Source organism: Plectropomus leopardus, chromosome 5 (genome assembly GCF_026936395.1).
Source record: "Plectropomus leopardus strain MGB_pleo_1.0 chromosome 5, ASM2693639v1, whole genome shotgun sequence".
In the NCBI taxonomy this organism is placed as follows: domain Eukaryota; kingdom Metazoa; phylum Chordata; class Actinopteri; order Perciformes; family Serranidae; genus Plectropomus; species Plectropomus leopardus.
In genome coordinates this window covers 25642474-25665630 of record NC_142180.1, presented here as the reverse complement: position 1 = coordinate 25665630, position 23157 = coordinate 25642474, and the positions used below count along the sequence as shown (strand labels likewise).

General features: G+C 42.4%; 1 protein-coding gene across 1 annotated transcript in view; it reads left to right on the top strand.

Moving 5' to 3' along the window:
- The window catches only part of trabd2b (TraB domain containing 2B), an 83626-nt gene that overhangs the window by 33942 nt on the left and 26527 nt on the right, over positions 1 to 23157 (top strand). The window contains exons 3-4 of the mRNA XM_042484051.2: positions 13956 to 14102; positions 22914 to 23088. Of these exons, the coding sequence (XP_042339985.2) occupies positions 13956 to 14102; positions 22914 to 23088 (322 nt within the window). The remainder of the gene's footprint in view (positions 1 to 13955; positions 14103 to 22913; positions 23089 to 23157) is intronic.

Here is a 23157-nt window from a genome sequence, read left to right as displayed (position 1 = left end):
ACGTTGATCAGAGTATGAACGGTTGCATGTAAACAGGAATATCAGTGGAATATACACTTCATTAGCCATGTTAACAGCTTAGTATGAATATAGTCTTTTTCTGGGAATAAGGGCTTAAAATAATATTTTGTGAACGTAAACAATTAATGCTGCATTTTGAAGGCAATCCGTATGCACGCCATGGGCATGTAAACACCACCTCGATATTCCTAATTTTCAATGCACTCCTGCCTTTTTTCTTCAGCTGTCATATTGCATTTCTCCTTATTTTTCCTTCTTAGTCACCAGCTGAGCTTTCACTTTTCTGTGAAGGTTGCTGGCTGCCATTTAAAGGCCTCAGTGAGGATGGCTGAGTTTTGTGTGAGCGTGTGATATCGCTCCATATAATCAGTCCAAGTACTGTGGAAGTGGATTAAGAAGTGTTCAAGTGTACTAAGATTTCTACACTCAGTCCAGGACATGAAATCTGGTAGACTCACTGTTAGTCTTCTCTTCATCTGCTTTTCATTCATACAGAATAGAGAATGAAACAGAGGAGAGCGAAAGATTGAGAAAGAGAGGAGGAAGGAGTTTGCATCACATCTGTAATGAAACCAGGGCAGCACAGAAAGGTCGTCTCATATGGTGTATACGTGTGTGTCAAATACTGGGTTTGTTTACAAAGCACCAGAGGTGTCAATCAAGTCACATGACTTAGACTTGACAAAATCACAAAAAAAAAACAAAAAAAAACCTTGCCACCGCAGGTGCCGCTCCATTATGATTGGAAATCTGCCCAATCAGTTTGAACTGTTTCACCTGTACACTGAATTTTCTTTCATAGGTGAAATTTAGTCTGAAACCTGAGAGGCAGTAACGTGCCTGAGTAGTGCCTGACAAATTTTAAATCAATTGATACAGCTTAAAAAGTTTGTTAACACAGACGTATAATCTTATTTTTTGGCAGTTTAAGTTGCTGGCACTTTAAACTTGCTATTCTACTATTTACTTTTGGAGGAACAATTTTGTTAAAAAAAAAGTATAAAAGTGTTACGTATATTACATTTGTGGGGTGTCACTCTGTTGTGTTGTGGTTGGTGGGTCCATTTATCTTGGTGATTGGTAAATTAAAGCTACTCTGATGCATATGCCCACAGCAGCACTCATACTTCATGCCACCCCTGCATAAGTCAGTGCCCCACTTGGGTTACCCCTGTAAAAAAAAAAAAAAAAAAGTCTGGACACACTATTGCTTGTTAAATTGCTTTCTGTTACCCAGCCCAGATCTAATAAGACACCTTCTATGCTTAATATTTTCTCTATTTAACACATAAAGAAATAGAAAATAAGTAACCTAAGGATGCATTTATGACCACCACCCACAACTAGCTTAAGCACCTTGACGGCACGCAGCACTCTGCAGGATTCACACACCCTCACTCTCTGAACAAAACCCAGCTGGCTCCTGAGTGCGGGCTTAACAGCTAGCCAGATAAGGAGACAGCATGCAGAAAAAATACAACTTAGGACTTACTGGATGGTACGTTTCTCTTCTTTTGGCGGAGGCTACAGAATATTTCCTGGACTGGTCTCTCTACTGAATGCATAAAGACAAAAAAACACAAAGACGCACACAAAAAAATGACTTTGTATGGCATGGCAGGAGGTTAATCTCCCTCTCATTACGGTAAGAAAAGATGCAGCCAATAAACATTTTCCAACACTAAAAATACTTTTTATATCTGTCAAACACATCAGAAGTCTCTCTGGTGGTCCCACAGTTGTTAAGTGTTGGCAAACCTCGGTAGGCAATATTTGGGAGGGTTGTTTACATTTGTTGTGTGTTTCTTTCCACGCTTCATCTAAAGCAGCTTGTTTTCATCTGGGAGATGATTTGGACTCTGCTTCCTCACGGATGTGCTGACAGCATGACCCTCACTCATTGTGATCCCCCCACCCTGAAAACTTTTATTCAACACTCGCTCAAACATGTATCCTGCTTGTTCACAGTCTCCGTCGCTGTGTATACGTTACGATCTTTGCTCTGCCTCTCTCTGTTTTCCTGCAGGCTCAATATGCTTGCATGAAATTGAACATCTCTCCCGCTGATTTGCCGTGAAATGGTGTGCTTGTGTGGGATTACACCGCGTTAGCTTCAGCATCGAGTCTAATAGATCCGTGACTGAAGGAGAGGAGAGGAAGTCTGGTCCACTTAGTCCTCCTCCTTTTGCTGCTCCACTCTATTAGACAGTCAGAGCACTGTGCAATTTGGACAAACTCCGGAGTGAAGACAGACACATGTGGAAATACAAGCACAGTATCCACATGCATGCACATACACACACAAAGTATAAGTGTGTGTGTGAACTGGAACACAGGAAGGAGGAAGGACATGAAAGCTAAATAAACAGAGATCAGTGACAGTGGTGGAAGGAGAGCCGCCATCAAATGAAAGAAAAGAGAGAACGAGGGACGGGTGGGAGAGGGATGAAGGGCTTGTTGCTGAACTGTATAATCTAGAGATTTGTCACTGAGAGCGTATAACCTGGGTGGGGAAAGGGAAGAAGGCTGGTGATTGAGGGGTTTGAGAATTGATGGAAGATGAAGAGTTAGTTTTGGAGGGATGGGGACAGAGCTGAGGATGGAGGGGCTTTGGGAGGATGAAGAAGAGAGAAGGTGGAGGACAAAACTGCCCAGCTGTGCTCCAGACCTGTTAGACAGAGGAGGAGGAGGAGGAGGAGGAGGAGGAGGAGGAGGAGGTGAGGGGCAAGAGGTCTGCTCCCTCCTCCCCTTCTCTCTACCTCTCCTGGTTAACTGTAAACATCTGGCCTTTTTGTCTTTTTACGTATTTTTACGTTACACCCCCCCCCACTGTGTCCATTTTTTCCTCTTTCTCCCTCTTTTCTTCTCATGCTTTATCCCATCTTTCACACTTAATTTATTTTCTCCTTCTCTGCCATTTACCTTCCACCCCTCTATTGAAATGCACATGCACAACATGCAGATGTTAACCCATACATAAAACCTCTAAATCATATCCCTTTGAAATAAAAAATGCTATTTTTTATAGCTATGGTCCGCTGTATTACACTCTATGCTACAAAAGTGTCCACTGCACTGCAGGGGAAATCCAATCTGCCTGTCAAACAGTGCAAACAAGAACAATTCAGTCTTGGATGCTTGCTGAGGTGCACACAGAAACTCACGAAGGAAAATATCAGTTTGACATCATTCGAACATCATGACAGTGATGTGTGATGCGTGCTCGACTTGCAGGCACGCACACAAACCTCTGCAAGGATTCCTGGCTTTAACAGAAATGAATTCAGTCACCTGGACCCGCTCCTACAAACAGTTTAGACAATCCCTGTTTCTCAATCTGGATCCGGTTTTTCCTCCATTACACAATTTATGTTCATGCAGCATATTATGTGCCGCTCTCATGTTTCAGCCGGACCTCAGATGTGGACTTTGCAAAGGACAAATCATTCTTTGGGAATTATTCTGTCTAAAGCCATTAGTCCAACCAAAGCAGGCAGGGGGAGATAAGAGAGAGTGGTTGGACCCTGGTTAGGGGCCGGGGAGGCATGTTTTAAACATACACGGCTGTTTCTGCCTGTTTCTTTCTCATGCAGCGGAGAAGACCCCGCTCATCTGGTTTGGATAGCATCACACATCATAATAAGAGCTGGATAAATCCAATGGAATTCAATGAGAGTTTTTTCCTTGAAAAAAAAAGCAGACTGTAAAATGTGTTAGGATTAGTGGAGGCCATTATGTTAGAGGTGGACTGCGGGCTTTGAGGGAGATAAGGTTAGAGTGACCTGATCGAGTGCAGATATAGCAAGTGCTTTAATCTTCTTTTCCTTAAAACAGCTGAAGAACTCTGATGGATCTAATGGTGGGTGAGATCATTTCATTTGCCTCATATGCAGTTTATTTATTTCAGTGATCCTATGAAATAAAGCGAATCACCCTATTAAGAGCGATGGAAATGACGGTTTTTTCTTCAGTTTTCTGTGATTCACGAGGGATAATATTACCAACTCTAACAGCTAAAGTACTGGCTGTACTTTTAACATGTCATAAAAGTTGCAATAATTTGCAGTTTTTTTTAAAAAGAACGTTTAATTAAATTGACTTTTTTGCAACTTTCTGGCAGTGCTACAACTTGTAAAATTCTTTTTAAGTCACATATTGCCCCTTTGCAGTGGACTTCTGTGCCGTCGTATTGCACTCTAGGTATCATTCTGCATTTGCTCTTTGCATTCCAGGATGCCGCGATGTCAACACAAACAAATAGTGGGATTACGCTGCACGTGGTTATGTTTAAACAACAACAGTACATGGAAACCGACACCAAGACGTCAACAAACGCACATGCCAAAGATGGTTTAGTTTAGGCAACAAAGTCACGGATTGTTAGGATTATGGGAAGGAGGCACATGGTAAGGTGTAGAAAAAAAACATCAATTTCAGATGGGAAGTGAACAACGGGTCCTGCATGAAAGTCAGAGGTTTGTTGGATCCGTTACCGGCAGCGCTTCCAAAAGCACTGTCAGAGCGGCGTTATTTTACGAGTTTGGATTGAGAACGGGCTGACACTAGCATTGATTTAGACTCAATCACAATATACCCCTTGCGCCTACCACTGAGCACATTTTGTACATTCATGTTTAGGGTATCCTGATTGCTGTTGGGATAGAGGGGTAGCGTGAGGTGTTTGGGCTACATGGCCCTCCAAATGGGGGTCTTTCAGAGGCACACTCATAATCAAGTGTGATGAGAAGTCATTGGCAATACAGCTGCACAAGCAACAAAAGAAAGCCATTACTGAATTTTTTTCATTATTGAAAAATTACGATGCCCCTTGTATTAGTTAAATGTCATTTTAATGTATTACAGTCTTTTTTTATAACGAGCAAAACAAAAGAAATTGCTAGTGATGGGATGATTTTTTGTTGGCTAACTTCATTGTTGTGGATACACTGTCATTGCTGATTTGTGTATGACAGATGCGCATTTTGACATATTTCCACAGCACCTCTTACATCAGTGCAGACTGGCAGGGTATGAATAAGAGCACAGGCTGCTAAGGTTAGCCTACAGTACAGAGTAATGGCCTTTAATGAAGCTGTTTTCTTTTTTACTCAGTTACTTGTTTGATCGATTGATGGAATCAAACTTAAAGTTGTTAACACACTGCAAGCTTCTATCTTTCTGTCAGATACGGCAAATGTCATTTTGATAATACCATAACCGCCATAGATAATTAGCATCTGTTAATATTAACACTATTTATGATGTATCAGGTCCTCAGAGTTGAGTTTTTGGCCACTTGATGAATTTAAGTCCAATATTGACTTTCTTTTAGCTCTGTTTTGGTCTCCACAAGCTGCTCAGAGAAACATCTGGCTATTTAGCTCAACTGTGCTCACCAGTTAGTTGCTAACCTTGTCTGTCTGCTGTTTTGGGCTAAGCTTTTACCTTGAAAACTGCCTGATGAGGCTTGAAGCAAAGCTAATAACTGGTGAGGCTGAACCCAAACATTAGATTGTTATAGGCTGTAAAAGACACAATGAGCTAAAAGACGCCAAAACACTCCATACAGCAGAGGGGAACTGTAGAGTTGGAGATAATTCATGGTGGGTTTGTCATGAGTGATGTCATTCAAAGCACACAGTCATTTTGATCTGTTGTTTATATAAAAATACTGATTAGTGCAGCTATTATTTATCATTATTTACTTGGGTGGAATCTTTCCCATTCTCCCTCTGTCGCCTTTACCAACTTTAACCCCCGTAATGTTCAGCTGTGTTGTCCTCATGTATTTACACACAGACTTATTCTTGTTAAACAGCTCCGGGCCCCTTGATGTTGAAAGAAAACAAAAATTAGCACAATTTCCTTCCATAATTTTCCACCACTCTTTCACACCCTCTGCTTGTGGGCATTCACAGTGAGGGACCAGCTGTGAGCTTTTTCAGTCTGGATCAAGTGATACTTTATTATTTTCTCTGTTTTCGGGGAGGCAGGAAAGCTGGGATGACTGGCGCAGCAGCAGTGCTGCCAAGTCAAACAGCGGGGTTTATTTGTGGACAAGTGTAGGGGTGACACCCAGCCCCCCATTCACTGGAAACTCTTATTAAGAGGAGGGACAGGAGGCTCCAGGGCAGGGATACTCAACTTGCCTTAGTTTTGGGCCACTTCTACAATATGACAGGAGGCCATGGGCCGGACACAGCAGCCTTATATATGTTTCTAATACTTTAGGAGACTTCTTGGATTAAAGGACATCTCTAGGATTTTAGGGCATTTCTTGGATTTTAGGGTATTTCTCAGATTTCAGGACATTTCTTGGATTTTAGGACATTTGTCAGATTTTAGGACATTTCTGGGATTTCAGGCCATTTCAAGAGATTTAGAAAATTTCTAGGATTTTAGAACAGTTTTAAGGTTTTATGACATTTCTTGGATAGCAGGACATCTCTAGGATTTTAGGAGGTGTCTAGGATTTTAGGACATTTCTAGGATTTTAGGGCATTTCTCCAATTTTAGGATGTTTTGGGGATTTCAGGACATTTCTAGGATTTTAGGACATTTCTAGGGTTTCATGACATTTCAAGAGTTTTTGGACATTTCTAAGATTTAGGACATTATGATCTTAGCTAGGACCTCTGTTGGAGATGCAGAGATCCTCCATTGGCAATTTTTTTTTATAAACTCTAAGAGCTCTAAAGCTCTTTTTTGATGCTGCCCTGTGCACTCTGTACTCTTTTGTACTGTATAAGTACAAAAACAATTCCCGGTGTGAATCACTTTATATTTATTGCGAATTAGAAAATGGTTGGGGTGCCACCCAGTACCCTATTAGGGGCCAGATTTGGCCAATGGGTTGTAAGTTGAGTATCACTGCTCTAGGGACTGGAGGGATGTATACAGTATGTGTTTTTGTATAGATGCCTAAAGGTCTGGTTATATTGGAGAGAAGAGGACAAACAAGCGAAGAAGAGCAAGCAGAGAGAGAACAGTAGAGGAGGTGGAGAAATGAACTGAGTCAGAGGAAGGAAGGGCAAGAAAAGACAAGGAGGGGGTGGATGTTTAGCAGATTTTTACCATTCCAAACTAAGAGAGGGATATCACCCATCATTAGACCCTCACCCCCTGCCTCAGAGAGGAAATAAGACAGGATGGAAGGAAGAAGGAGGGGGAAGAATAGGGGGCTTTCTGTGGAAGCTGGGAGCAGCAGGCCCCTGCCACTGGGATTGTCCCTCTGGTAATCCCTGGATTTCCTAGGCTGAGACAGGAGGTAGACCAGGCAGGGCGAGAGACTTAGTGGGACAGAGACAGAGAGAGAATGAGAGAAGAGAAAGGAAGTGGGAAGAGAAAGAAAAGCAGAGACAAAAGAGAAAATATTGGCGCTGTCTGAGTGGAGGAGACCTGAAATGTCTCCTCTTTCATTTTCTGCAGAATAGGATTTGTATACACATTGTAAAATCTGACAAGTTGATCTGACATAAAATAATATTGGAAACTGATTGCTTAGAAAAAGTAAAGTAAATATGACTGTTTATCTTAATTTATGTTTACTTTATACTAAATAGTAAGTTTACTTCAAAGTTAGCTGTATCAACTTAATTCTGTGAAGTTGCTGCAACTTAAAAATGGCAAATATAATTACCTTGTTCTCTCTAAGTTTTGGCAACTACAAAAAACCAAGTTGGTCTGGCTTGATTTGATTGTTACTGAGGGGATTTTGCCAATGATGAAGTCAGGAAATCTACTAGTTCTGTTTTGTTAAAATGTTCAAGAAAATCTAAATAAGATTGACTAGTTTGCAACCAGCAGAATATAGATATATAGCATGGTAAACTTGGTTTACTGAAGTTGCTAAAACTTATAGAGACTGGTTTATCTAAACCTGTCATATTTAAGTTGCAACAACTTCACAAAATTAAGTAAATATAACTTGCTTTGAAGTAAACTTAACAATTATAAAGTAAGCATACAATTAAGATTAATAGTTATATTTACTTACATACTCACAATAGATTTTTCAAAAGTAAAATCAACTTGTCATATTTAACAGTGCAGGTATTGCTCAAAAAGTAACGTGATGTGTATAATTATTAGCGTATGTGCTAATGGGTGGTTGTATATGTGTTTGTGAGTGTGCATGCATCATGGGTATTAACGGGGATAAAGATTTGGAAGAAATCGAGGCTCTGGCTTGTCGTAGCTCAAGCCAGATGTGACGAGTTGAAAGTGCTGCTTACCTTCAAATAAGCAAACGATACACGCAGAAAGGCGCCGGAGGGCCATAAAACAATTTTGGCAATGCTTTGACGTTGGAGGTCGCGTTTGAGGCATTTTTAATGCTCGAATGTTGCCTTTAAAGCCCTCGACAGGTTACATGATTCCCTTGGAGAGAAATAAGAAAGAACAGGACCTTGTTGATAAAACTGTAGGAGACAACAGGGAAGCTATCATGTGAGACTGTCCAGACGACTTTGATGTGGTCTTGTGTGACACCATCTTTCCACTCTAATGTATTCAAGGTGCCTTTCAGAGCTAGCATGGGCTAAAAGGTCAGACAACAGCAGGCTTTTAAAATCCCCCCACCACTGCTACATGCATATTGGAGCATGAAGTCATACTGAGATAGCACAGGTTAAAAGAAAATGGACACAAGGCTGTTTTTTTATGGAGTCTCTTATGGTTCTCCACTGTGGCCATGAAAGGGAAAGTACACTCTCACAAATTTGGTCTCCACCCTTTTTTGGGGCTGCTCTGTGGGGAACAGGGATGAGCTATCGCACGTCTCCTATTCTTGGGTTGCCCTGGATATTATTTCAACTCCCTACCTCCTTCCCTTCAGTCACCCCAGGGTGCTGCGAACCCAATCCCCTCTTGCCGTCTGAAGCCAGAGCCCAAGAGAGGAAGCTGGCTCGGCCCAGAGGAACCCAGCAGTGCGTGTCCTGGGTCAGGGGTCTAGCTCTTCTCTTTCTCAGGCGATGGAACATAAGCGGCTCTCAGGGAGACGAGAGCGGTCGAGGGGAACGCGCCACCCTCAAACTGTTTGTACTGTTTTCTTTATCAAGGGGCTGATTAAATGACCAGACGTAAAGACAGAGAAAGAGCTGCATTACCACTCTGCTTGGATGGTGTGTATTCAAAGGTACTACAGAATACTGCTGGGCTTTCTGTCACAGAGATAATGTTGCTGTTTGTCCCTCCTCCTTTGGCTCCACAAGTGCTTGTTTTTAAATGAACAAAAAACACCAAATAGTAGAACTTTACTTGTTCCATATTGTTGAATGTTTGAAAAGGAAAGCAATGGTTCCCAACATGAGGCTCAGGACCATTCACTGTGTGCACAACTATTGCAGTAAAATAGTCCATCTGATTTCCCACAGAGGCAGCTGATGTGACAATCTAGGCCCCGATCATTCAGAGTGCAATAAAAGGCAAGGCACACTTCCTTTTTTATTCCTGCCCCAGTCAGACAGATTTTTTCATAACTCACCTATTTACGTTTTATTGAGGGCAAAAGTCACACCCGGTTCTATTGAGGACCCGGTTCTGCTTTTTTTCAAAACCTGAAAATTGATAACGGTTTGAGCTTATTGATACTGCTATTGAGTCCCATGGGTCCCATAACGCAACATTACATCTCAAGTTAAGTCATATCATTTAAATCCAATCACTGGTCTGCATACACTGATCGTCCAATAAAGTTTTGTTATGCAATTAAACAGCAGCCAACCAATCCAAGAAGAAGTCCAATATTTGATGCAGTCTATGGTGGCTACATGAGACCCTCAGAAAAAAAGGAGAAATCACATGGAGAACCACCAGCTGTTCCAGGACCTTTGCTTGAGTGATGACCTGTTAAAGGCTTATTTTAGGATGAGTCAGGGACAGTTTGACAATCTGCTGTCAATCATCAAGCCTATTTACCGTTGATAAAATGACAGAAGTTAGTCAAGACTAATTTTGTCTTATATGTTTTGCAGCTTGCCTCGGATAACAGTGAAAGTGAGCTAAAGTTGGCTTAACAAAAAATCATGTCCACTACCAATTGTTGTCATTGTCGCCACAGAGGGGCCATCTCTCAATTCATCAGACTGGACAATTGGGGGAAAAAAACGCCACTGAGGTTGCGTGCTTCTCCACTCTGAGTTAAAGTTTTTTAACTTGAGGCATTCAGGAGGCTTCAGCGAAAAAACAGACGTGCATAGAGCGGAAAAATGCCAGATAATCAGCAATGCGAGAGCAGCCAGCAAAAGGCTTCACTCTAACTGAAAACCATTACAAAAAGCCACCCCAGGATACTTAAACATCTGATCAGGAGATAAAGTAGCGGTAATTTTTTATGTCATGACGTTATACTTAACACCTGAGAGGACAGAAATTAAGCGAGCAAAACACGGAGGAGAAAAGAGATGAACAGATATAGTGAGAGAAGTAGCTTAGCAGAGAGAAGGAGATGTGAAGGAACAAACTCTCAGATCTCTTGCCGGACGCTGGCACACACCACCCTGCTTTCATGCACCTGACTGCCTCGTTATAGCCGGTGCCAATGCCAGGGTTACACCCATACACATGTGTATACCACCTAACCCAAACTCTCCACTGCGCAAACGGAGAAGAATCACCTCCATCTGTACAACACATGCTCCGCGCATAGAGAACAAGGCTTTATTTGTCTTATACCGTTCTTTCACACTTTCAACTCTCTCCGGCATTTGTTCTCTGCTCTCCGTCTTCCTCCTGCTGTCACTCCTCCCTGCCTTTGTTCTTTCTTTCTTCTTTCTCAGTCAATTTGCAGGATGGTGAAATAGTGTCTCATTGTTTTAGACATCTAAGAGAGATGAAGTGAGTAATGGATTGAGAAATTAAAAGGGTGGCTTGGGGAAAGCGGACATGAGGGAGGGATAAAAGATTAAAGCAGACAGGATTGATGCAGTGATATATCTTTGAATTTACAGCTGTTAATGATGTGTGCTTTTCATTTGCTTTTACCAACTCCTACAGCCATAAAGTAAAAAACAATCCTGAGTATTGTATTTTCTCCTCTTTGCCAGAGTTCAACGTTTGGCCTCCACGGTTTGACACTTCCTTCTGTTGTATCGCAGCCCGAAGCCCTTTAGCACTATCCATCACTCACATTCTCCGATTCAGATTTAAGGAGGTATAATAGGGGAGTGATGTAGTCGACAAGAGTGAGCTCCCTCAGTTCCAGCTCCTTGTCATCGGCACCTACTCATGCTTCAGACCCGTAAAACCTTCAAACAAGCTAACACTATTGCTAGCAAACAGCCAGGATTTAACGCACTTCAAGGTCAATTGCTGCAATGCACACACATGTTGATAAATGACATTTTCTGAAACATGAAAGATCTCTTTGATTTGTTTTTTTTTTTGTGTGTTTTTTTTAAATGTTGCTCCCACTCCTGCCCTACCCCTTTTTTTCTGATTTCTTTCCAACGCTCGCTAATGAATTTTTGGAGTGCTGCGCTGAGACCATCCGTGTGCTCTGCTCCTTCCAGCTTTGTACTTATAAAGCTTTCGTTTAATTACAATGGGAGTTTCTCACGCATGTATTAGATGAGAAAAAGGAGAGAGAGAAGAGAGACCTGCAGTAGTAAACTGTGTGGTGAGCAGAGTCAATGTTCGTTACTTTGAAAAGGCCTGGCTGTAAAAGAGCCAGTCTGTCAAAGTGAGTGGGCCACTTCAGCATGAGAACACCCACTCTGTCAGCCAACACGTGCGTGCATGCACACACACATATTCACACATTATACATGCAAGCACACACACACACAAACAGAGAATGTTTGCATTTTTCCTCTCTCCCCCTCAGCCTCTCCCGCAGTGATTGACGTGCTCTTTCATTCAGCCCAGCACAAACTCAGGCGCCATGGTTACAGCTGCAGAGATGTTCTTTCCCCCGGAGACGGACAATATTGAAATAACAACTCCCTTAACAACACAACCAACCACACACACACACACACACACACACACACACACACACACACACACACACACACACACACCACTCCACTCTTACTGTGTATCCTCCTCAGCACCTCCTGTCTGTCGTGTCTGGTGCAGTTTGCCGTGTTAAGGGAAACTACCGGAGCTGGCAGCGTTACAAACTGCCTGGCAGGTGTGTTTGCTCTGCCAGCTCCGGCCCCTGACTCTAGCCAGGGCCCGCTCTGCTGTTTCTCTTGGAAAAACCTTTGAGACGTGGCAGAGCGCCCTGTGGGTCAAGGACTTGGGGCAGTGGCAACTTACTGGCACAAAATCAGCATCTGCAGAAGCAGAATTAGCTACTGCTAGTTAGCCACAAGGCAGAGGCCTCCCTGGACCTGGCATCACACCTCAGCGTGACCTTTAGTTTAGAGCTATAAAATAATCTTACATGAGATGGAAATAGAAAGTGAAATGAGGTATAGTGTCATAACTCAAGCAGCAGGGGGGCTTCTGGGTTTTGGAAGTCTGGTGCTGAGATATGAGCTGAGAAAAGCATGAAAGTAATTTTTTCAGGGCTGAAATGGGTACGGGTTTGATCGAGATTATGCACCTCTGGCTGGGCGACACGGCGGCGCTGAGCGCAGCAGAAAATATGCTCGATGAAACATGTCAAAAAGAATAAATAAGATCAGACTCTTGGAGTCCGTGGTTGTAGAGTGGGAGGAAGGACTCGGGGATCCGGCGCTGGCAGAGAGACGAGAAGAGGATGGGCACATCTCTTCTGAAGTGGAAGTGGAGAAAGAGAGACAAGAAAGCAGGATAACGAGAGCGTTATATGTGCCGTTAGCTCATCACTTGTCTCTTTGCATTATGGAAAAAAGTACACGAAAGCAAAAAGGAACCCACAAGACTGGTTAGCAAACACAATGACCTCAGAGAGACGGAGAGAGGGAGTCACAAGGTTGAGCTTAGAGCTTGGATGTGATTATCCCAGCGTAGGGGTTACCTGGAGTTGAAACATTCAATATGCACGATATGGGCATTTATGATTGCGAAAGCATAAGTTAATTGCACGAATTACGACCCAGACTTTTGACATCGGGCTCAATCAGTTGTGCAGCTGTATCGGCCCTAAGCTGCTCCACAAATCATGTGGGCCTGGATGCTGACGTTCTCCCTGTAGTATTTTCCGAAGCTCTATTCAGGTTTCTGGGTAATTAGGATCATAGACCTGGATCAGTTTGGTGGTGTTTGAAGATATGATGAGCTGAGTCTAATCAAGTCCACTGTAACTGTCTTATAGGTGCAATGTAAAGCTATGTAAAAATCTGCTTCACAAAGACAAAACTGCTGTAACACACCTCTGGTTCCTGTAAGGGAGCTTAACAATGATTGACAACTCAGTCCCGCTTGCCAGACCAGTCAGAGGTGGCGTGGGATTGCAGAGGGCGGGAGCAGCTAGGTTAACCCCTGGTGTCTAGGACAGCTGTGGAGTTGTTGGGCTGGCTGGCGGCTGCACGCTATAAATTCTCTCTAAAGAGGGTTTACTTTTGATTTTAATGGCTGCTGTAAATTTACGGCACCCTGGCCTGGTGAAAAGAAAGAAGGGTTATTTTTAAAGGGTCTCTCTCTCTCCTCAGCTCTCCCTTTCCTACCCTGTTTTCTCCCTCCTTCACAAGAAAGTCAGTGGATTTTTGCCATGTCTCTTGCGGTCTGCTTTTACCTGTAGTCAGCCTGTATGGAAAGTGTATGAAAATATCCTGAAAGAAATGAAAACGCTGCAAAACAACTTAGATTTCGCCGACACTCAGGAATAACAGCTTCATTGTATATTAAGGTCACATTATATTTTAAAAGAGGAACACTGGCCACGCTTGCACAATTTCTCCCCCTTCGTGGCAAATTCCTGTCGAGCGCAGAGCGGAGAAAACTGAGTTTGTGGATGCAGAAAGTAACAGCGCCCTTCCTGTCTTTCCGTGTCTCTCTCCCTGCAGGTGCTGTTTGCTTTGAACCAGACGCTGCTGCAGCACGAGGGCGTCCGAGCAGGCAGCCTGCAGGGCTCCTACACCACTGAGGACCTCATTACCCACTATAACTGTGGAGACCTCAGCTCCATCATCTTCAACCATGACACCTCACAGGTTGGTCTACTCCATCTGATTTTAGATTACCTATCACCTGCAAAAAATGATTCCTTAAAGAGTCATTCCTAAATCCAAATATGTTCCCTATTTACAAAACTGTGATAACTTGCAGCTTCATTAAATGTCCTGTATGTGAAATTCAGAGCATTAGCAGCAAACCCCTATTTGCTAGGTAAAGATATAGTGGAGTAACGGCAAAATGAGACAAAGTCGAGCTACCTGTGTGTGTGTTGTAATCCAAGTTTCTCTGGGATTTGTTGTGGTAAGCCAGTCCACCCACATGTGCATGTTAGTGCATGTGCGTATACCATTGACTAGCTCATCTGTGCAGTTCATACGGCAGTTACTGCTGATATCAGCATAGCGACAGTGCAGAAGCTGGCGCCCACTCTCTGATCCTCCTCCCGGTTTAACACTATCAGCTCAGTCAGCACTGTTGCAGTTGTTTATAACTGTTTATGGAGTGAGCAGTGTTCACCAATGGCTCAGCCACCTCCATGATGAGAACCGTATCCGGTCGATGCTCTGAGTATGCGTAAATAAAGATTGACTCTTTAAAAGACTCAATCACAAGAGTTGGCTTTAAAACGGGCAATATAAAAGCCATAAAAGGAGAATGAACCGCCTGCCAAGCATAACACAAAAGATCTGATGCCATTATTTTATTTTGCCAAACATCCCAAATTTTTCATATTATCTCCCATATTTTCCCCATTACAAAGTTTTACATAATCCAACAACAATCTGCAGGCAAGGTCTTGCTGCCTTTATGCTCCCAACAAGCTGTTTCTTTAGATTACATAAAGTTATGACTAAAACGCATTACATATTAAGTTCATTTTAGGCTTGGATCAGGCTGCACGATATCAGACAGACACCAGCCAGATAGACACGGGCTGTCAGGAGCAAAACAAGAGCAATCGCCATCATACGCATCATAAATCATTCACTTCCATGTCTACTTTTGCAGGTGCTGGTAAACAATAATCTTCACACACACATAAAAAACTGCACACTGTTATCTAATTGTATACTAACATTTGTTGCTGAAATGATGGATAGGTGGTTTTTATTTGTACATGAAACCTTCTCGTGTCCATGTTGATTTCAAGAAAAACCTGGAGCTAAAAACATGTGTGCTGATAGAGGTTTTTTTGGTTCTTTTGTGTCAGGAACAAAAACACTGCTTTATTCTGTGTAATGTGCCATACTCAAGTGGCAACCTCTGAGGCTAAAAAATGAAACCAGTGCACAAGTGCCAAAAATTGCAGCTCATCACTGGGCTGCTTAAGGCCAGCTCCATAGACCCCCATGTTAAAATGCCAAACTTTAAGAAGAAATAAACATGTTTACAGCCTGGTACAAAAAGCATTTTGGTCCCAATAGCTACTGACAATACTTTCAACAGCTGTTTGAGGGGTGATTTTTTATTTTTTTTTTTTTTTTTTTTTTTACAACTTAGCCCTCTACATTTTATTAAGTTACACATAATTAAGGGTGGCAGGCTGTCTGTGTTGTTGCTACATTGTCTCAGTCAGATCCACCTTTTGCTCCTTAACAACTCCAACCTCTCGTTTAAACATTTTCACTGCTGACTACAAAAAAACACGATGGCAACAGCCAATATGCCTAACTCAAGGCTTTAAAACAGGCTTTAAAACAGTCCACAAACCAATTAGTCATGTAATGGTAACTACATCTATTATTTATACAATCTATGCTCATACTGTTGTAATAGACAAGCGATGTGCCTGATCTGTCCTCTAAGGCCCAATTTGATAACTTCTATGGAGCACAGAACGCCCTACAGATTGGTCAGGGTCCAACTGGTAGACTGCCAAGTCTTTTGGCCGAGTCACAGCAAGAATTTATGACTCAGTGATAACTCAATCTGACTCAATGACCATCTCAAAAAATCTTAACACCTCTGGTATGAAATAAAATTCTACTTTCCGTTTTGTATTCACTTTACAGGGCCAACCAGGGCAGAGTTTTTGTCTGCCAAGAATATAGTTATAGGAGTGGAAATTAATCTTTGTAACTTTTTTTTGCCTTGTTTTGTTGGGCAAAAGGTTGGTCAAATTTCTGATATAATAAAATAGTCACACACATTTCCAGCTACTTGCAGCTTAAGTCCAAAAACATCTGTAATGGCATTCAAAAACCCAAATCTGTCAGACCCTCGATTTGAGTTGGCAGCCCTCTCATACCCACTTCTCTGCCATTAGGCTATCGTCACCTCAAACTTTTAGGCTTGCACATCAATTCCGCAAAACTGCACATTGCCATCTTAATCCCTCTCAGCCTCAAGTTACTTGATAGTCTGGCACTTTAATAGCTCTGGACTCTGCCGTAAACACGCCATCTGACCTCCTCTAACTTTGTGTTTCCTAACATAGCCTCTGCTCCTTCAGCGATGGCCTCTTCATCGGTCTTCACACCCGGCTCTGCTAGCTGTCAAAAGGCCATTCAATATATAGCACACACACATGCACGGCGCGGTAGCTCTCGCTCACCCTTGAATGCAGATGTACTCGAAAGCTCTCCTCATAAGTCAATTATGGCGTGTCAAGCTCTCTCACTGATCCTCAAGTCTCATTAAACCTAACACACCATGTAACCTCAACTCACCGCTCAACTGCAGAGATTCCACATTATTTACACTAGAGACACACAAAATGAGAGAAAGCATGCAGACGCATCTCACTAGGCCTCTCTTGTTAAGCGCTGAGAAAAGACACACATCTCCCTTTTTTCCCCTCCTATTGTCTGTCCATCTCTGTCTCTGTGGGAGCCATGAAGAGCTTGTTAGCCACAGCTTCACCTGCAGTCGCGGCTACAGTCGTCTCCTGCATGAGCGCTTTAAATCATACCACTTCACCCCTGCTCCGTCATAATAACATGTATTAACAGTCGCCAGCACATGCTAGAGCAATCAGACGCCTGACTGTGCTGCCTTCCTCTGCAGCCTGGTGATCTATAGCAGGTTTGTGTGAACTTCCAGGACCATAAAAGAGCAGGTGTTTTATGATAGATTGGACCTAATACAGAGGCTCCTGACACCCCTGATGCTCTCCCGGCTCAGTTTTCTTCATATTAGAAAGAGGCTGATGATGGGCCTCAGAGCATAGCATAGCGGTGCGGTGCAGGACGGGGTAATGCTTTTCAGCACTCAGCTGGTCCCAGATCCATCACAATTATAAAGTCAAAGACAGACAGACTCATCGAGAGAGATAAGAAAGAACAGGGACATAAGCAAAAGGCAGACGATTTAGATTTTTTTAAAAAATGCAAAAGTATTCGCACAGCTTGCTTAGGGACTTCTGGAAATTTGTAATAATTGCGAAGAGATCATCTGTGATCTTTCCACGCAAATCTGCCATGTCCATAATTTCTGAAGAAAAAGATTCCACCACAAATTACCTTTTTTCCCTGTGCCTCCTTTTGCCCCTTCCCCTGGTAGAAAGCATACGTTTAGGACAGCGAAAGAATGACCCGCTCTATTATGCCTCATTCTGCCTCTGATTGGCTTACCCTTTCCCTAATCAATCTCACTCCTCTTGCATAAACCTAACCAATCCAACCAACAAAGACAATGAGAACTGGCCAATCAGGGAGACTAGGGTGGGTTATTTCTTTGCTATCAATGCAAATCCGCTTCCCAGTAGACAATTATCAAAGCTGTGTTGGAAATTATGCATGATTTTTGGGTGCAGGAGACTCATCTCACTACACATCATGGACAACCATTCGCAGAAAGAGCAAGCTCAAATCAATCAGATGAGCAAAATCGAGAAAGATTATGAAATGGTTGACACGTGACAATCTGTGGCAGAATCAACTCTGTTTAACCAACATTTTAACAAATAAAATAAAATAAAAGATGTTAACACTGTACTTCAGTGCTAGTGGTGTGGTGTAGAGTGGAGTTACAAATGACTGTGTGCATCATATTTGGGGGACAGTGTCGATAAATGTAATATCGTGTGCAAATGTGCTGCAGTAAACACAGATGTGGGAGATAGGGGTAATTTCTAAATCACCATGTCCCTTGGTAATATCAGTCACTCGCAAAAATGGCAAAAGACAAGTTAAGAAGCCACTACAAAGAATTTAATTGTTATTTCAATACAAAAATGTTGCCATTGAATAGTTCACTTTAAAATTGCTGTAGATAGACCAAGATAAAAAGTCGACATGATGAAGCTGTCCAGATCTTATCTCTACATTATTCTTCTATTCATCTTGATCTGATGTTTGCAAAGGAGCGGATTTTGTTCCCTCAACTACTTGTTCTGTGCCACAATGTTGTGATGAAAATTTGGTGCTTCTATGGTTTGACGCTGGGAGAAAAGAAAGGAGAGGTAAAGAAGGGAGAGTACAAGAAAAGAGAATATAAGAGAAAAAAGCCAAATCATAAAGGAAGGAAGAATAAATGGAGAGTAAATTGCTGGCAGGACAGACGGAGCGAGTGAGTGCAGAGCGAAACCAGTAGTGAGGAAGGGAGGAAATATCTCGCTGTCACTCCACATTTCCTGTGCAGGTTGGGATACAGAGCAGCTAATGGGCTTTTCTTGTGATAAGTTATCTGCATTTACCGCTACACTCCCACCTTGACCCCGCTCCGACCGGACACTTTTTTCCCTGTCATGAAACACTCACACTATCTCCCACTCATCAAAGCAATGATGAAGCACTCCTTTTCCACCTCTCTCTCTTTAACTCATTCATCCAGCTCCGCCTCATTTTACTTATGAATCAGGAAGCTCTGTCGATCCAGATGAGCCTGGGTCACTGACCCTGAAAAATCACAGGCAGACAATACAAGGCTTCAGGCCACAGATACCTGTGGGAATTTCTATCCTGCTGGTTTTCTTTCCTCATTTAGTGACTAACGGTGGGAAAATAAGTGAGTAATGTGGCTTATGTCACACAAACCATTTGGATTTGAACAGGTCTTGAAATTAACCACAAACCTGCCAAATGTGAATAAAAATCACTGTGGCAGATAACATCATGATAACATCATGTTTTAATCATTATGGTCACAGAATTCCAGAGGAATTACATACATGGTTTTATCTTTGTAAATTGCAGAGGCTCATCCTATAGAAAATGTAAAATCCAATTCCCCAAAACTTGTGAGAAATTCAAAGATAAATGTAGTAGATAGATGTAGTTCTCTTTTTTTTTTGGAAACCCAACAAGGCAGACAACAAGGCTGTCCCATATTCCCTGACAAAATGTCACCTTCCAGCATCCTGGGCCATCTGTGTGGAGTTTGCGTGTTCTCCCCGTGTCTGTGTGGGTTTTCTCCAGGTTCTCTGGCTTCCTCCCACATTCTAAAAACATGCAGGTCAGGTTAACTGGGGACTATAAATTGCCCATAGGTGCAAATAAGAGCATGAATGGTTGTCTGTCTCTATGTATCAGCCTTGCAATAGTCTGGCGACCTGTCCAGGGTGTACCCCACCTCTCGCCATAGGCTCCAACCCCCCGCAATCCTTACAAGGACAAGCGGGTTCATGATGAATGAATGAACTGTAGCGGCATCCCAGAGCATAAACAGCTGACGCACAGGGATACCTAAAACGTCATAGGTTGAAACGGAAGGTCACTGATCGAGCGTCACCATGTGACGAGTTCGGATTGAGACCGTGTTGGAAAAGTGAAGCTAATGCAGACGTGCCTTACACCTGCATTTTTTCGAACGGCCAGCCAGAGGGGACTCCACTGGTTGCAAAAAGACGTCCGATTGTAGGCTAAAAGAAAATAACCCAACTTCTCACTTGATTTATTACCTCATTAAACTTTTTCCTAATGAGTTTATGATCTCAGTTGCCAGCGTCAAGTCTTCTTTAATACAGCATGATGTTCATTTTGTAAATTATAGTCCCATTTAGAGTAAAACAGATGATAAAGCAGGGTACGCTTCAGGACTTGGTTACTTGTGATTGACAATACCAGAAGCTAACACAATGACCTGTCAACCAGGATAGAGGTGTAGCAATTTGTATTCTCCCCAGCTCAACCCTCTCATCCAAATATAGTCCCTTCTGGCTAAAATCAAAACAAACAAGCAAAAAAAAAAAAAAAGATGGCACCAGCCAAAATGCCAAAATTGAGACTTCCAAACGGTAGTCCATAAACCAGTGGGTGATGGAAAAAAGGCTATGGTCAAAACCTGATGCCCACATAACCCACGATGCGAATCAATCGCCAAGAGTTGTGTCAGAAGTGTGGGTGTTTTATGCTCGCCTTAAGCAGAGATAAACGGGCTACAGCAGTTCAGTAAACTTCAGACTTTCAGTCTTTAGCCCCAGTGCTGAGTCAAGTATTCAGTAATTCTCCCCAAGACCTGTAAACTGACTTTGAAGTGTAAAATTGGTGGAGTTCCCCTTTAATGCTCATCACAAATGACAGAAATAAATATCTGATGAAGGTGTGAATAGGAACCTTTCAACCATTATGTGAAACAGACTGTGGGAGCGCGGACGAGGGAGTGAGAGAAAATGTGTCAGAAACAGATTTTGGATGGATGCTGGAGAGCAGCACCTTGTTCACATGTGGTATAATAAATCCCCCCATGTATTCAGTATTCAGACACCACACGTTGACACACACACAACCGCACACACACACACTGATTTATGCACCGTTCACAGCTGTTCCACTGTTGTGTCAAATTGTAACTCAGTTTTAGACAGCAACTGTTATGTATGCATGTGTTCTTGTCACACTCAAATACAATTCCAGATTTAACACATCTGCATATGTGCACTTAAATGCACAATTGAGACTCAAGTACACGCTGCAACACAAAAACCTTTTTTTTTCTGACCCCTCCATCTTTTCAATTTTTTCTGTCTTGGACTGAAGGTAGCCTCACGTGTACGCCTGACTGTACAAGAGAGCCCAGTGAAGGAAGATGGCCAAAGTTAGGACAGAAACAGAGATCTAACAGAAATATTAGTACCAGGGGAGGAGGACTGCTCAGAGGTCAGTTTGGAGGATAGAAAATACAGAGTAAAAGGCAGTGAAACCTACTGCACCCTTACCTGATTTTCAATAAAACTAGTGACAAAAAAAAAGAAAAAATTGGATATGAATTTAAACATGTAATGGGTCAAAGTGTACATCTGAATTAAGTGCTAGATGTAATATCAAAATCACTGTAAATATCAAGGCCAAATTCTATTGTAATCTTGTAAATGCTTCCAAAGGTAGCATGGATCATAACTATGACACTTCTATCCTCAGGTTGGTCAATACTGACTCTGAAATAGCTATGTTGTACATATTTGGTAGAACTTTTTGAAATATCTTTGTCATATTTTTATTGTTATTTTTCCATTTTATATTTGTGTCCTTGAGTGTTGCAGTACTTTGTTTTCTGTTTATTCCTCTTAATATGTTTATTCTATGTTTTATGTCTGCACCAAAAAGCAATTTCTTGTAGGTAACAACCTACTTGGCTTTCAATTAATCCTTTCTCATTCTGATTCTCTGATAAAAAGTAGAAGTACTGCCTCGCACTCGTAAGCCTCTGCTTACCACTCAAGATGCACTCACAGTTTACATCCATGTTTGTAAAAACATGGTCACACATGTATCCCCCAAATGCACAGAGGATCTATACAATCTGCAAAACACAGTGACCGTTGACTTCCAAAATCTTATCAGTTCATTCCTGAAATTAAGTTCCTGAAATTGCCAGATTTGAGAAAACAAATCCCTCAAGGTGTTCTTGAGATATTGCGTTGATGAGAATGACACGGATGGGCAACACGAGAACATAAGACCTCCAACTGCAGCTATTGCCAGCAGGGATGCATAAAAACAAAAAAAAAAGGTCAAAAAAGTCATTTTCACACAGAAAAGAATTCCGGCACCATAATAGTAAAAACAGTCCTAGGTCAAAAAAAGACAGCAAATAGCATCCCAGGAAGAAGGAACAGACCAAATGAAACGTACTTTGGTGTACTGGGATTTCACCTATCAGTAATATTTCATTTTTTATTGCATATATATCAAAAATAAGAGCCAGAAAAAGTCAAATACAGGTACAGTGATACCCTGACAGGAAGTGAAAGAACTAAAGAAAGAGAAATGCAGACTGTGTGTGTTTAGGTGTGTCTCTGTGTTGGACAGCTGAGACCCCGATGCCAAACCCCAGCTACCCCACCACAGACCCTCGCTCATCCTCACAGATTAACAGCCTGTTGAATCCACTGATGCAGCCAAGAGTGGAGTGGAGCCAGCATGGTCTGTCTCTGGCTGCCTGGCTCTTAATAAATCACACAGCAATTAAACACACGTTCACACACTCATACTGGTGGATACACTCACTCATGCACACAAGCACAAGCCCAACGTGCACCAACACATATGTAAACACATTAGTGTTCCCAGTGACATACAAAAATGTGCTACAACAGCCTGCACACACACACACACTCACGGTGTTGACACTTTTCTCTCCTCCCTCTCTCGCCTCCATTCATTGATGCTGTCTCATTTAGAAACCAGCCTGAGCGCTGCATTGGTCATTTTCTGTCAAGCTGTCATGTCACGAACGCTCCTGGTTGCCAGTTCTCACACTCACACAGGCACGCACATTTGCTAGGTTGTCACCAACACCGTCCTCTTCTTTCACTCCGTCTCATTTTCTATCCCTCTCAATTTCTTTAACACCAGTTCTTTCTTTATTGTGTTTGATGTGTGCTTCAAATGATTCATGAGCTTTTTATTCTGCTCTGGATTTTCATCATGAATGTTCTTTAACTCAAATTTTCTTCTTTCTCTCAGCTGCCTCACTTCATCAACAGCTCCCTGCCAGCTCATGACCGCATGACGGCCCTGCAGATCGACAGCTACTTCCGCCAGGAGCTCATCTACAAACGCAATGAGCGAATGGCTCGCCGTGTATCCGCCTTGCTGCAGAGAAATCCCAACCAGACGTACTTTTTTGCATTTGGTGCAGGTAAGAGAAGATCAGATATATCATGGCGGATGTTTAGGGTGAGGTACAGGATTATAGGCCACAGTGGCT